This window comes from Mugil cephalus, chromosome 15, assembly GCF_022458985.1.
Source record: "Mugil cephalus isolate CIBA_MC_2020 chromosome 15, CIBA_Mcephalus_1.1, whole genome shotgun sequence".
Classification (NCBI taxonomy): domain Eukaryota; kingdom Metazoa; phylum Chordata; class Actinopteri; order Mugiliformes; family Mugilidae; genus Mugil; species Mugil cephalus.
The window spans coordinates 5,514,714-5,530,525 of NC_061784.1; the positions used below are offsets into that span (position 1 = coordinate 5,514,714).

At 41.9% G+C, this 15,812-nt stretch overlaps 1 protein-coding gene across 2 annotated transcripts; it reads right to left on the bottom strand.

Moving 5' to 3' along the window:
* Positions 1–491: 491 nt before the first annotated feature.
* Positions 492–14,433, bottom strand: ammecr1 (AMMECR nuclear protein 1). 2 transcript variants are annotated; one of them, XM_047606342.1, is made up of 6 exons: positions 12,770–14,420; positions 9,180–9,290; positions 7,429–7,543; positions 6,905–6,995; positions 6,678–6,774; positions 492–5,670 (listed from the first exon to the last, which is right to left on the bottom strand). In XM_047606342.1, exons 1-6 carry the CDS (start codon positions 13,240–13,242, stop codon positions 5,556–5,558), a joined length of 1,002 nt encoding a protein of 333 aa, XP_047462298.1. In that variant the 5' UTR covers positions 13,243–14,420; the 3' UTR covers positions 492–5,555. The 2 variants fall into 2 exon arrangements, with proteins under 2 accessions (XP_047462298.1, XP_047462299.1); XM_047606343.1 differs by lacking the exon at positions 9,180–9,290 and having other exon boundaries at positions 12,770–14,433.
* Between the last annotated feature and the right edge of the window lie 1,379 nt (positions 14,434–15,812).

Consider the following 15,812-nt stretch of genomic DNA (forward strand, 5'->3'; position numbering starts at 1 on the left):
CATTGTGACCTACTGATTTGATCATGGAAGTTGCGAGGAGAGGCCATTATTTTTGATGGGTGCCCGCTGCTGTGGGCTCGGCCACACCCACATAGTGCTACAATGATGGAGACGCTCTGACTCAGTCACACAGCCGTCACATTGTCAAAGTGGCTCAGTCTTTCCAATTGTCACCTTCTTCTTCCAACATCCACTTTGAAATGTGGACTTACTGCCATTTATCCCATCCACTGACAGGTGCCATGACAACGAGATCATCAGCATCGTTCACTCCACCCGTTTGTCTCATAATGACTTATTGGTGGTTGAACGAACTGATTTGTGTCATCCATAAACACATGTGGCACACTCTTAATACTACTCTACTATACAGTAGTATTAAGAGTACTACTCTGTACTACTATTTTGAAAAGACAGTCCGGTGTGAATAGTGTTCAGGGTTCAGCTGTGGGTGCTGCAGGACAACAGAATGACACACGCTCTCTTTTCAGTTGATTTTTGTATTTTTTTATTGAATAAATGATTTTAAAAGGTAATAACAATGTTTAAAACTACATTATCTTCACAGCCATTGCTTACATACTCAGATAACCCATCTATATATATTCTTTCAACCCTCCCCACACTTTTATTTTGCAAGTTTCTGCAAAATTCTTTTTTTTTTTTGTAAGTGTGTGTTCTTTTTTTTTTTTTCTTTTGGAGTCATACTATTATAATAAATGCCCGTTTCAAGTCTCGTCACACTAACAGCAATTCAATAGGAAAGAAGGTGGGGGTGGGTGGCTAGCTCTACAGGGGTGGGGATGGATTTAAAGTTCCCAGTTCATATTATTCCATCAACATTTTTCAAGTTACTAAAGCAGAGGAGAGAGAGAGAGAAAAAAAAAAGATCCAAAATGGAAAACAAAAAAAAGAAGAAAAAAAAAGAAAGAAAAGTTGGTATGAGGAGTTACACCAGGCAACCCTCCCAGCCCATCAGGCCACTGCAACAGAAAAAAGTCATTTTGTACAGTGACACGTCTTCGAAGTCAGTGTCTCAAAAATTCAGAACATAGAAAACCACTAAAATAATTTTGAAACTAGATCCAAAATATTCTTCTGAAAAGAATTTATTTTGATGTACAAAAACAGTCATTTTCTTTTTTTATGTTTGTTTTTTTGTATATTTTTATAATAAAAAGTTTCAAACACAAGTTTATTGTAGTTCTTATTTCATTTGTCATTATCATTATTATTATTATTGATTCACTTCTTCTTCTTTTTTTTTTTTTTTTTTTTTTACTCATCTATCAGTGCGATTGTATAACCAGTGCAGCTACTGGGTCCAGAGTAAAGAAAACAGGCTTCTTCATCTTTAATGGCATAAAAAATAAGGAAAAATCCATCTTTTATACAAAGTATAACTGCTGGTCTTTAGGGAAAAAAACATTTAGAAACCCATAAAGCTAGGAGGCACACCATGGGATTTTCATTTTTGAAAATTATAGCAATAATAATAATAATAATACTAATAATAATAAACAAAACAAGTAACAACAATTTGCAACCACTCTTCCCATCCTTGACGCCGTGTACAGCTTCAGAGATGGACTCAATGAAAATTCATTGAAGAACTGGGTCGCTTAATAAGTCAAGACAGTTGAGAAATCGCACAAAACAAAACAAACAAAAAAAAAAAAAAAAAAGACATAAAAGAACATTTTGTCAATTGCAGGGGTGTTTTTGGAAGGACAGGAAGCCAGGCCTGAAGAGCAGCATTTGGGCATGGCCGCTGGCATCTTTGGTTCAGTCAGACATACGAAGGTAACACGAGCTTGAGCATTCCATGAAACATGAGAATGACCGCACAAGGAATGCTGAGGCTGAACTCTAACCCTGGTATGGAACCAAAACACAATCTGCTACAATGAACTACTAATGTCGTTCCATAACGTCCCATGAGGTATCAATGCTTTAAACACTTAAATCCGTACAGACGCAGGATCATGTTCTGCGCGTTCTACGTTAAAAACTCTTCGTCCCGGATCTAGGAGATGGTTGCCATCGGCGCGGTTTAAAAGAGGCCGTGGAAGCCTCGGTGACGGGACCTTTCCCTGCCCTTTCAGAGGAGGTCAAACGATTCAGCAGCTAGGAGGAAAACTGAGGATGTGCTCCGTGTTAGGAGCAACATCCAATCTTCCAGGAGAGACAACGACCACTAGTACTACTACTATTACTACTACTACTACTGCCACCACCTACCGAACGACACGCATCACACCATGACAGACTAGGCCATGAGGTTGGGCCACAGTGTAGGAGTAATCGAGGGGGAAGGAGGTTATTGTGTGACTTCTTGTCCTTTCAAACCTGCATGGGTGTTGACTTGCACTGGTAGGAAAAAAAAAATAAACACCTGTTGAACAGATCTGCATATATCAAGGATAGTAAAGGTTAACACATGTAGGATTTTCTCTTAATATATCGCTGTTAAGTTGTAATAACGACCACTAACAGTACATTCCTTAGCTCCTATGACGTGTTGCAGCTGGGAATTCTTCTTTATCATTTCTGTGTTGTTCCCATAGGGAATTGATCCCAAAGTCGCCCACATTGAACGTTAACGAAAGCAGATGTTCGTGGGGCTACTGTCCGTGACGGTCATCATTCGGCGCCGCAAAATGTGCCGTCACGACTCATTTCACAGCAGTGTACTAGAGAGAAAACCTTACATGTAACATCTTAAGTATGATATGATCGATGAGTCCGCATGACCAGTCACGAGCTGTGACCACCCCAATATGAGGTCTGATAGCACCATATTTGTCTTTTAAATCTCTTAATGGTTAATAAGAGTGTCTAAGCCATAGATCAAGCATATCATGGATAAAAACCATAGGTCTCATACTCATACATACATGCAACCAAGTACATTGCATGTGTATACAAAGACATATATGTAAAAGAGCATGGTCAATTTGGTTTTGCAGCAGAATAATTCAGGTTGTGCTGTATTCAATGGACCAGGAAATTAATCCTTGAGTGTTCCTCTTCTTTGTGTAGTGTGTAATGCAGGTATGGGTGTATTTTCCTAAAGACACAGGGGGGGAGACACAACCCAATTTTGTTTTATGGGGGTATGTCTGTGAAGTGTGCGCAGGGCTTGTGAAAGCGACCAGCTGGTAAGATGTGAGCAGACAGGATGCGGCAGGTATACGGGATGCACCATATGCCCGGGAGCGCATTAGTATTCAAACGGAGGAAAACATCATCCCTATAGTGTGGCGCGAAGATGGAGCCGAGACATATAGGGACGGAGGAACACTCCCGAGCGTCATCTCCTGGTCCATTGGTTTTTAAATCATTCATTTAAGGCAACACAACTGAAATCTGGGTCATTTCGGGTTACTGTGGATGGAGTGCCAAAAGCCCTTGACATTTTGCATAAAGGAAAAAATAACCTGTCAGTTAGTAAAGGCTGTTACAAAGAAAGATGTTGGTCAAGTAACAAGAACCTCTCAAAAATCCCAGCTGGCAAACTAAAAAGCCCAAAAACGAAACGGACCGAGTGGCGACCCTTTAAAGAGGTCAGACATTCTGGAAAGCAAATCCATCTAGGCTAGTGTGTGTGGATGTGACTCACAACAAGTATTATTTAAATGGGAAATGGCTTCTTAAGTCCTTACAAAGCCCTGGCTTTTCTTTTATATATTTATTTATTTTTTTTTATATATATATGTATATGCAGACCTAAACCGGGAGCCGCCCGGCCTCATGCTGAGAATCTGCTCCGTCTAATTCAACTGTGTTTGCTGTAACTTAGTGCCAAACAGCTGACAAAACAGACCACGGATCAAAACATTCCCTGTGCCGAGGAAACGCACGCGCACACACACAAGTCAACGGGATCTCACTGAAGAGCAGAGCATTAGAGGAGGTGGTGGTGGTGCGGTTTCAACAACTAAACTGCCACAGCTTCTTTTTCCCCCTTAAACAGCACTATGACATGCACTTCTAAATGACACGAACATGTATGATCACTTCCTCCGCGCGTCACGTGGCGGCGCCGCTTAAAAAAATGACTATTTTAATACATCATTCTTTGTGAACGAGTGACAATGGTTAGCTATAATCTGAAAAGGCAAGACAATGTTTCCACGACGACACGGGCGACATATACGAGACATCCGACATATGGCTGAAAGCGCCGGGGTTCGACGAGCATTCGGTGACGCAGCCTGGCCTGAGGCCGGCGGCCGCACGTTCGCATTCAGGCGCTCGACACTCGACACATCTACCGGAGGTTACCGAATACAAACACCTCGAGCCAAACGACACAAGTGTGGAATAAAAAGAGAATATGGCTTTAAGTAGGTAGAATACATCCCTGTCGAGTGACTCCCTGACAGTAAACTCAATAAACCAACAGACACTTCAAATTTAAGTGTGAGCACAGTTCGTGCATTTTTGTTTTTCCTAGGGACCTGTTGTTACGTCTGCTCCCCCTCTCCAATACGGGGAAATCAGGTTCTCTCATAGCCCATTTTACACAGTTAACAAATCACCTGCACGAAAATGATTATCCTCTGACAAATGGCTTCCTCCGCAATTACTTCAAATTTGAAAAAAGTTACAAAAAAAATTAAAAGAGGGAACGTAGCTGTGAGCTCCAGCCAAATAAACTCGGTTAAAGGTTCCAACACTAAACACGACAAATACTCGGAGGAGGAGGAGGAGGAGGGGGGAGGTTTCAAAATTATCTGAAGGGAATCTTTAGGTAAAATCCAATTTCTAATTAAATCTACTGGGTTTTATCTCGTGGCAGACCAATGTCTAAATCCACTCACAGAAATACACACACACACACACACTCACGACTGTGAGCCCCGTCAATAAACACTACCAGCAGACACTGGTCAAAGGGCTCCACAGTCCTACTATCTATACTTTGGAGTATACATATCCTCATACATTGTTCCAACTACAACACTACAAGAGTTTACAAGGCGAAAACAACCTCAACACTCATTTTTTTTTTTTTTTGAGAGGAATCAAGAGTAGAGACGACACAGCCTTTGAGAACTGCAGTTGCCTTGCTACATGGTGTTACATGTCTCGATAGTAAAGTAAATAAGGAAAAAAAGAAGAATTGTTTTAGTAAATGTAAAATTGTAGCAAAGCCTAAACATAGTAAGCGCAAGACTAATCCACTGTAAGAGACTTCCTTCCATCCACAGAATCAAACACCTGATTAGGTTTGCTGAAAGGATTAATAAAATCTAATATTTGTTTCATTTCCAAAAATATGAATGAAGGGGGTTATAGATATAGGTATACATATGCTGCAAAAACTTAACCACAGGCAAAGTAAAGGAAACGTGTGGATTTCTTGCCATGATCAAATGATGCTTCGTTGCCACCCGTTGCCATGTCAACGTCTGGGAGACGGCCAGCATGGCAACGGAAACTATCATCATAAAATGGTACAGTAGTAGAAATAGCTAGACCAGGAGGGGGCGGGCTCTCCTGGGAAAAGGTCCGCGGAGAGGTCCAATGATTGGTCATGCGGCTCGCTGTCAGGAATAATGGTTGTAGGGTGGTAGAGGGTGCCCAATGCCATTCTGGTAGTGATGGTGCTGGCGGTGGGCGATGTACTCTGCATAACCCATCGTCATCTTCTCGCTACGGTACCTGGGAACGAGAAGAGGTCGCGTTAGCGGAGGCTGGCCGAGGGGAATCCTGTGCGAGGCGAGCCGTGATCATGGCTGCTAGTGAAGTGAAGCACAGAAGAAGAGATGGCTTCTTTGCTCAACCTGGCTCCTACATTACCCACAATGCAACTCAACTCTCAAAGTCTCTTTCGAGGCGTAGGTTTGTTACGCTAAAGGAAGCTAATGTAGCCTCTGGAAGAAAACAAAGGTCTGGTAAAATCACTTCTGTTTACCTCCGCACCCACAGATTTCTCCCTTCACTTTCCAACTTTAAGAGCAGTGAGACTCCAGGCCCGATGGTCGCCTGTCGGCACTAGTCGGACCCCTGTTGGCGTCGGTCTGGCCCATTGAGCATGTTGAATCAGTCATTTATTGGCTGTTCAGCTAAGCAAACCAGTGCACGAGGAGAGAAACGGAAGTGACGAGAGCAAACAAACGACAAAGTCAGGAGGGGACACAGAAGGGTCTTGTCGTTTTTCATCTTCAGTTCATTATTCCACTATGTAAATATTTTCAGTGACGTGGTCATCTTAAATGAAGAAACCATTACCCCAACTGATTCAAGAGAGGCCATCTTTGCATATATTTAACTCCTTATGGCTTCCCAGCAAATCCTACTTCTTCTGGTTCCCCTTTTTAAATGTTGAATGCCACCTGTTGGTATGGAGGATTTATTTTACCATTTTGGTGAGTCAGGCCTTCACTGTTCAGCTCTTATTCCAGTAGCATCACTTTTTCTTTTTTCCTTTTTTTTTCTATAAACACATCTTTCGCAAGTTTTATATGAATCCACTGACTAAGACCGAGAACTTATCTCAAGAGGATGACCATATGTGGTCACAGAGTTCATCTAAGATTCATGTGAGTTTTGCAGAGCCTTGTTCCGTCAGTATTGCGTAGCCTGGCTCCCATCAGGTAAAAATATCTAAATGAAAGTGACATAAAAGCATCAGCACAGATAATGTAATCCAATAAAAGTCATCTTACCTGGTTAACTTAATGGTCTTCCTGAAGTCATTTGTGATGGGAGCTTTGTAACCTCCCTTTCGTAGTAAGGAATCTATGGTTTGAATGTGGTCCCAACCTAAATAAACAGAAAAAAGCAGAAAATAGTAGTAAGACCTCTTGAAACAATTCTGTATATACACACACACACACGTTTTTATTAACAGGAGATCATGCTGGATTGTTGAGAGACAGAAAAAAAAACCCACCTTGCTCCTTTGCAACCTCTGGTAGGTAGGTGGCGGTGCGCTTTGATCCTTTTTCATTGAAAAACTCTATCCTAATACCGTGAACACCCACCTACAGCCCAAGACAGACACAACAGAGAGTACGTTCAGACTTAGCAAGTTATGATATCCTGAAATGCAACTGGGAGGCAAGTACTATGTTGTTGGCCCTCCGGCTTATTTTCACTGTACTGTTAGTGTTAAAAAAAATAAGTGTAATAGATACATTTTTCAAGATTAAATAGGGGTTACAATTAAAAACCAATAGTGGAACTGTAGCTCTAATTCCCATTGCCTTACATAGAGGATGGCTGACATACACATTAGAATAACAACGTAAATATTAATTTTATTATTTAAGAATACTACCTGTGTGCATTTATGGCAGAAAGTGTGAGACAGCTCTGAATTAGCACTGAAGCTGTAAGGTATGACAAAAGTCATTATTCTAAGTGTCGGCAGTCTAAGCTGAGCTCAGCCGTGTGTGAGCGGAGCACGTCTCTTACCTCCCAGTCAAGGTAATCACCGACGTCTTCAAAGTTGGTGAGAAGAGACACTGAGCAGAAGAGGCGAGGCAGCTCATCCCTTGTCATAGGGGGGAAGCGGCTGTCTTTAAGGGCACTGCAGACAGAAAGAACAAAGAAAATAAGCATGAGAAGAGCTGATTTCAGAAAACACTCATCAAAACCAAGTTTTAAAGGGCTGATAGCTATGTGTAGGATTTTAAAATGCCTGACTTCTCAATGTTGGTATGAAAAAGACACAGCGCTTAATAAAATGCACTCCAATAACCTTTTTCCTTCAATGTGGGAAATTTATCGCAAAATTCCCACATGTGATAAATGATAAGCAAGACCTTTCCTCCGATCTGGTTATACAGAGGAAGGCATGGTTATAGCATGACCTCTGATGAGGGCTTGCCACCACAGTTTAATGCTGCTTGTAATGTGCGTATGTGTGTACACAACAGCATACAAGGAGTTGTGTGTTTACATGTCAGCTCTGGCTGTATTCGGGTCAAAAATGCAAGAGGAGGCATTTTCCCCTCCAGGTGTTTACAGAAGGTCCTGTTTACCAGGACATAATCACTGTTTTCTTCCCCAATACCCCTGTAACATGCAGCTTACAGACTCAAGTCTGCGAATGTACACTTTATTAATTACCTTCATACAAAGTGCAGTAATCAAAAAACATCTGAAAAATCAAATCAATATTTGCCTGTTTTTCAAGGTACTTGGCAGGTAACAGTTCTTCGGTGGATTTAGTCTGTTTCAACTGCTCCTGTCTGCTCAGGTAACCATAGACTGACTGACTTGATGGTGTTGGGATCTGGGCTCTGTGGGGGCCATACCATCTGCTGCAGTTCTTTATGACTCTGGTGGTATGTTTGAGGTCCTTGTCATGCTGCAGAAAGAATTTGGGACCAAAGAGGGATAAAAAATGTGTTTGTACTTGAGACCACCAGTTCTGACCAAGTCAGCTTGATAGGCCTTTCATCTGCTGCACACTTTGTGTCTTACTGTGCTCGCGCATGGCGTAAGATTTTAAATTAAGCTGTCACTGCAACATTACATTGTTTTTCTTTTTGTTTTTTGTTTGGCTATCCCTCTCCCTTTTTGTCCCATTAAATTTCAGGTTCAGTGCATCATATGGGGTCAACCTACAGATTATGTTTCTGTGTATTAGCACCTGTTCCGAGTAGGAAGTGTCAAATGTTTAATCATTCACTGAATAGAAATTCCAGTACCTGTTTATCCGGTCAGTGCACTGTTATTAGTTTAAACAGCATATAATTACCTCACTGAGATATTTTGCTATAAGTCTAAGAATATAATATTTCCCATTGACACACCAGAACAGAAGATTATTCACCAAAGTCAAGCAGTCTGACTGGCATTCAACCACACAGTCAGATAACACACACAGTACACAGTATATAAACAGCATTGATTTGCCACTCTCGGGTTTGCAGAATGTCTTTTATAATAGATTTTAACTAAAAAATATTGAAAAGCAGACCATGGAACCTTCCATAAAGTTGGAAAATGTTTCACATTTCATTAGATAAATGCACTACAACCGTGTAATTAACTGTTCATTACCGTTTGTAAAATGTTTCCAGGGTTCTCAACTCTGAATTGGCACTTGTTCACTCTCATTTATTAAAGGTTTTGTGCGGCTCGTGCGATCTTTCTCTGTTGCAGCATCCGGTTTACAACTGTGATACATAGACAAATGAGTCAGGATTGTTGCTCACCTGGTAAGGGTGTACTCCCTGAGTCCTGAGTGCAGATTCATGGCAGAAAATGTACCTATACAACCCCTCAACCGCTTGTCTCTGCCTATTTTCCATGTGACAAACAGCGGGCTGAAAAACAGGAAAGAACAGACGCATGATGACGACAAGATGTATATTGATATGTGTAATGTATTAAAGTTGGTTACCACCACATATTGCCGAGTTACTTTGACTAGCGTGTATTACCATTTAGATTAGTGTGTATAACCTAAAGATGGATCAGTTTTCATCAAATACTGCGGCCTTTGTTCATAGCATCGGGCCATCTATTCACCCATGACAGCATAACCAATTCTTTTTCTTTCATTTTTTTTTTCAACTGTTTTATGCAGTTGCAGGGATTTTCGAGCTTTCATGTTTAAATAGCGTCGAAAAACAAACTGATCGCGTACTGAAGAAACAATATTCTTCAATTCTAATGGATTTACATCTGCACCGACTACAGCTGTTTACCTAGGGCTTCGTACATTTTTTGAATCTTCAGTGTTGTGTCAATCTGGTTTATCGATTTGTTGCCATATGACCACCTTTGGTCTTGTCCCCATGTGCCACGTCACATAACACTGCAGGGCCGCAGATAAAGATTTGAAGCACCAGTCCAGTTTCACAAGTACCGACTGAATCAAAATTCAGCACGACACGTTCACACTTTTGCAACATCACTTACGATTTTAATTAATTCTTTGGAAAAAATACTTTGCTCAAAACCAACGACCCTGCAGAGACTGTTGTTTTCTTTCTCTGATGGCCTTTTTTTTAATAAATACACCAACCTTTATAAAACATATGTAAAAACAATGACAGGAAAAACATAAATCATACTCAACTCTTGATACTCAATGGTATATAGTTTTGTTTAATGCTTACCAATTTTTTATATTTAAGTCAATACAGTATACACTTGATAGTTTCATTACATTTAAAATGGTTTATATTAAATACTTTCAACATACACTACACATAAAAAAACAAAGGTGCTGAGCATTATTTGTCAAATGGGAATAGAACTATTATCACTTAATAAATTAAATAACAGATGTTCCACGGATTACTTTTCCATTGTTGTTCCATCGTCCTGTGTCAAATGTGACCAAGTTGTGAAAAATCTGGGGCTGTTTGCGGAGCACTGAGTCTATATCAAATGTTGCTGTTAGTCAGACTGTTTCCATAATTCAATCTGACAACTGCCTCAGGTGGAGGACGTGTTGAGGACACTACACACCATAAGCATGAGTTTCTCAAACCTGTGGGAGATTTCGCATTTGGTGGGCATTAGCTTGTGACATTCCAAGTCATGAGAAAATGAAATGGGATGTAGAAAAACGGTTTCATGTTATGAAAGTCAGACTGGAGGTAAATTCGGATGGGACTGGACTCTCTAGCGGTTTAAATATTGCATTTTCCCATCAGTAAATTTGTTCATCTGAGGAAAACAGAAATATATTACATAGAAAGTCAACAACAAGCACTCACTTTTATTAAACTACATACAAGTGTGACTGTTTACTTGTCACAAACAGTTCAGGTAACAGGGGATTTAACAAAATCTCTGTCCTACTAGAGACGAGGCATTTTAAGTCCTCACACCCTCTTGCAACGAAGCACTCATTCTGATTACCTAAGCGATGCTGGTTCGTGTTTACAAGGGTTTAGTGGTTAGCATGGACACTGGGCCAGGGGTCTCAAAAGGCATTTTAAAGTTAACCAGCCAACGGAGACACACCCAGTTTTCATTCTGCAGAAAGTCTAATCCAGAGATACGCCAGATCTTTCCTGTGTGTTATTAGTAGAAATTCTCATCTGACTTGCAAACCTAGTAATAACCGAGACTGGGGTGGTTGTGTACACATTTATAGTGGTGTATAGCATTTTACAAAGTATGATGGATTCCTGATTTTCTGACATGCATTTACTTAGGCCATGTAGTTGAGGTCAATGTTGTTGAGTTATTACCACTCCTCTATAGATTTTGACTGGTTTTTAAGCAGCATTTCAACTGATTCACTAAAAACACATTATCTAATGAAAACAGAAAAATGGTCTTATTTATGAAAAATAGCAAAACAGAGTCACTATATATGTAGAAATGTGTCAATAACCATTTAAGTAACTGGAGGGTTGAACCTCTTTACATAATAAACACAGTTTACCCCCCCTCATAAGCGTTTAACTTTTTTTTTGTTTGTTTGGTTTTTTTTTTTTAGATTTTTTAAGAAGTATTTTTAAGAATGCCTTCCTCTGTCTAGAGTCACACGACTCTATCAAACAATCATTTCAGTATAGCAATTATTTTGAAAACGCTGATCGGTGTGAATAAGTTTTTTTTTTTCTTAACGCAGTTCAGTGCCATGAGTGCAAATGGAAACAATCGTTTTTACAGCTTCAACGCTGGAGTAAAACGCCCCCAAAGTCACAAGCTATATATCACATTACAATGGTCGTATATAAGGAGGGGACAAAATGTTTCGGTGGAGGGCGAAGGAGTGCGTTTCCAGGAAGAAAATATACATTTAATAACATTATTAAAGCCATTTACGTATAATGAAGTAAATTAATCAAATGGTGAATGGAAATGCCGTTTTGTTTGTTTGGTTTATTTAATGTTGTCACTACTCTTCCATTAAGGCTAGGTGAATTAAGCAAAGCTTAGAGCTGCCAAGTGCTTAGCAACAACCATTTTTCTTTGTTAGTAGAAGCTAAACTCGGTTGTAATTTCTTCTGAATTCGACCGTGCTGTCACCCATACACACCCAAACCGGTTGTAAAAAGAGACAGTAATGTGAACTGTTGTACTGTTTTGATACCAGAGAGACGTTGAATACACCTTCCATTAATTTAATTTACAGAAGCCCATTAAAGCTTCATTCCGGGGCTAATGTAGCCTATAGCTAACGAAGCTAAAACTAGTATGTGGCCACCCAGAGTTCATTGAAAGTAACGCAAAAGACTAAGAATACCGACGTTAACCTTTAATAATTTATATCATTACGCCTTCATTTGTCTTTCCTAACCAAGGCTTCTACTGCCAATAAACTGGTATAATTTTTGTTCCACCCTCTTTTCTTTTTAATGTTGGTGGCTAGCTGATATAAGCTAACGGAGGTAGCAACCCCCCTTAGCTAACGTTAGCTGGTGGTGTTCTGAGTTGGAGCGACAGTATCGAAAACTGTTTTTCGCCAAGTACGAACGGCAAATCTAAAAGCGACATGGATGTCCCACCATTCATTGATAGATAAAACTAAGATTGATGAACACATTGTCTAAATCTGCTTAACGTTTGTGTTCGGCTAGTTTATCTGCAGGCCAGTGCATATAGTCTTCTCGACAAGGCCCCAGTTCCAACTTGGCCAATTTAAGCTCTTATCGGGCGCTTTTCGTGTGATATTTATGAGAAGTAAAATTCAGTTTCGATGTGACAGTTTGTGATCTCAACACTGAAGCAGAACCCGAAACTAAACCCACCAAGAGTGCTGCTCCATACATTTATTGGGAGACTACAACAGTTAGCTTTGATATGCAGCAAAACAACAAAAGACCAAAATACTCACTAGGGATCATTTGTAAACCTGGGTGTTCTCGGAGGTTGGTATCCGTACAGATGGCAATAAAGCACGTCAAAACAGAAGCAGCACATCTCCGCTGAGACGACCATTTTTCTGCCTCCACTTCCCGAACCAGGTCCCGGACTAAGATTCGGGGAGAGGCCGGATGTAGTGTAACCGGCCGGGGCTGGGGACAGAGCGTTTGTGCCGCTGCTACCACTACTACTGCTGCCGCTAACGTTACCCCCGGGTCCCCCCAGGCCGTTAGCTCTGCTTACGTTCGCCGCTGCTGCAACTGTCGCGGAGGAGCCAATCCCCAACTCCGAGCCACAATGTCCGGTTCCTGCCACCCCGCTTCCCGCCCCCACCCCGCCGGGACCCCCCGACCCGGGCGATCCCGACAGTTTCTGCTTCTTCACCCCGCAGCACCCGGCCGCCATCTTGGAACAATCTGCACCGACACACCGCTTCCGACCCATAACCGTCACCGCGGGAAGGGTGGGGGGGGACGCCGACCAGACGTAGAAATCCCACTGCGTTGATACGTACGACGGACAATACTCCACTTTCACTCTTTTTTTTTTTAATTCTTATATTTTTTTATTTTTTTTTTTTGTCGGACGACGAAATACCCGATGTAACGAGAATACTGCAATGTCACTCTAGCGTTGCCTTTAAAAAATGCACGACTTCGCTACGCAAAATCCATAGCTAGATAAACGTTTTTTCCTTGAGTATTCAGTGAGTCAGTCTGTCTAGCTTTGGACCACGGTGTTCCAGTGGACCACAGATAACGTCAAGTCCCGGCCAAATATCGACGCCTTCTCCCTAAAACCGCACCATCCGAGGCGATCTCAGTCAGTTCCCCTCAAACATACAAGTTCAGGGAGTGCACGGTCCGAACAGGCCGCAGATGACAGTAGCCAGGCGGTCCAGATGTGAAGCCGACAGCCAGTGCGCCGTACCCCCGCAGCACACCTCTCCAAGTGGAAGCCGGGAGCTAGAGTACGCAGGACCCATAAGCTTCAGCACAAATTGCGCACAGTGTCGCGGACAGCGTAGCTTCTCATTGCACCAGCTAGTTTGCTACAGCCTCACGAACTTCTAATTACACAACAGGCCCAGTATGTTGGAATTCCAGACGCTGGGGTAACGCAGAGTAAAATGGCATCTGACAATGCGGGGTTGGCATGGCACAACGAAACGCGTCAGCGCCGAGCAAGTCATTTCAGTAACGTTGGCCCACAGTTTGCACCTGCATGATGTCTGCTCTTGGATCAGATTTTAAAACAAAAAAAATCTCAATAACACCCCCGCGTCAAATGGAGAGCTGAAAGTTTTCAGTATAGGTTTGTTTGGAGGTGGTCATCCGTTCATGGGGACACATATAGATGAGCATTCTAGTCCGCAAATCGTGAGAAATCCTTTGGGTTTGGCAACCCTCGCTCCGCATCCGTCTCTCAGCTGCTACAATTCAGTGCTGTTCGGGTAAAAGCCCTGTGATCAGTCTGTGGGCACGGACATCGGTGTCGTCGCCACGCCGGAACCGGATTCAGAAAATGCGCTGCGCCCAGTTGCTACACATAATGCGTAGCTTCTCGGGGTATCAAACGTGCAATTCAGGAGAAATGTACGGTGTTGTGGGAGCATGCGCGCTCACGACGTCCGTGCGCGCGTGCCCGGAAAAAAAAAGTAACGGTGTCCCAAGTTATAAAAGGCACAGGAGCAGAGTGGTGTTTCTCCACCACGACTGCTGCAAATGGATTTGTCAGTGTCTGTGCAAGTCACAGCTCTGTGCGTTAAGATAAAGGCCACACAGACGAGGATTTTTCATTGAAACAGTTCCTCTTAAAGTGATTTATTTTGCAGTGGCTAACATGAATCGTTCCACACATGCTTGTAGGGGTACTGTTGCTTTCTGAAAACACCCAGAAACAGTAAATAAATCCAGTCACACGTGTCAGCTGTCCGGGTCTGCCCCACGGTGAATCATCCTCCAACTCCGCCCGCAACCATTCATCTCCCCCGTGCTGCCTGACTGTAATGGTGTAGTCAGAAATGCGTTTACCAGTAATGAGAGCAGCGTCCAAATGTCAGGGATGAATACATAGAGGGATCAGCTGGTGATGACCGTGCCCTGACTCAAGATGCTGGATTAAGTGTGCAAGAATTGGGAAACACTGGATGTCTGGCAGAGAAATACATTGCTTGGGTGGGTGGGACAGGGGCAGGACATCTTGATCTACTTCCTAAATTAAACACTGAAACAATGAAATGATCAAATCTATCTATCTATCTATCTATCTATCTATCTATCTATCTATCTATCTATCTATCTATCTATCTATCTATCTATCTATCTATCTATCTGTATAGCTAGCTAGCTAGCTATCTAGGCACTAGGCACAAATGACACTGACAGTTGTTTTCGATCCTATCTTTTAATTACCTCTATGGAGAAACCTGACAACATGATAAGTCGGCCATTTTCAAGGCCTGTGGAGCATAACAGATATTGAAGCCCGTCTGCAGAATCTAAACAATCTTCAAACATCTCATAATAAATCATTTCAGAGTCATGTGGTCACTGTCTTTTTGGTAATTATCATAGGCTGTAGAGTAGCCTGTGATGTCCTCAGCTATTCTCTTTGCTGGGTCCCACAAAGAGTCCAGAGCCGGAAGAACTGATGCCTGTAATAATGTAGAGCCATATAGTGCTTCTGCTTATATTAAACTTATCTTGAGATAAATGCGCTTTCAGTGCCCCCTTGCTTTGTCTTTTCTCCCCCATTTGCTGTCCAGGCCTGACATATTTGAGTTTATCATCCGGGCCGGTGCAGTAACCCACATACACCCCTCCCCATAAAGTGCCTTATGACTGACTCAGCACAAAGCTCTTCTAAAATGTACAGCTAATTATTGTTGGCTCTGCTGACCAAGCATTCGCCTAACAGGCATCCATACACAGACATAGAATGTGAGAGTCCACGAATGATTGGCCACTAGAATGTTTTATTCTCACCTTATTAAATTACTCAAGAAAACATCT

What these genes read in the sequence shown, in the direction of transcription:
- ammecr1 (XM_047606342.1), bottom strand. Translation starts at nt 13,242, where the DNA reads ATGGGTCGGAAGCGGTGTGTCGGTGCAGATTGTTCCAAGATGGCGGCC. An exon ending in GTGATTACCTTGACTGGGAG is followed by an intron (nt 6,996 to 7,428) that starts GTAAGAGACGTG and finishes CTTGGGCTGTAG; the next exon opens with GTGGGTGTTCACGGTATTAG. An exon ending in AGAGGTTGCAAAGGAGCAAG is followed by an intron (nt 6,775 to 6,904) that starts GTGGGTTTTTTT and finishes CTGTTTATTTAG; the next exon opens with GTTGGGACCACATTCAAACC.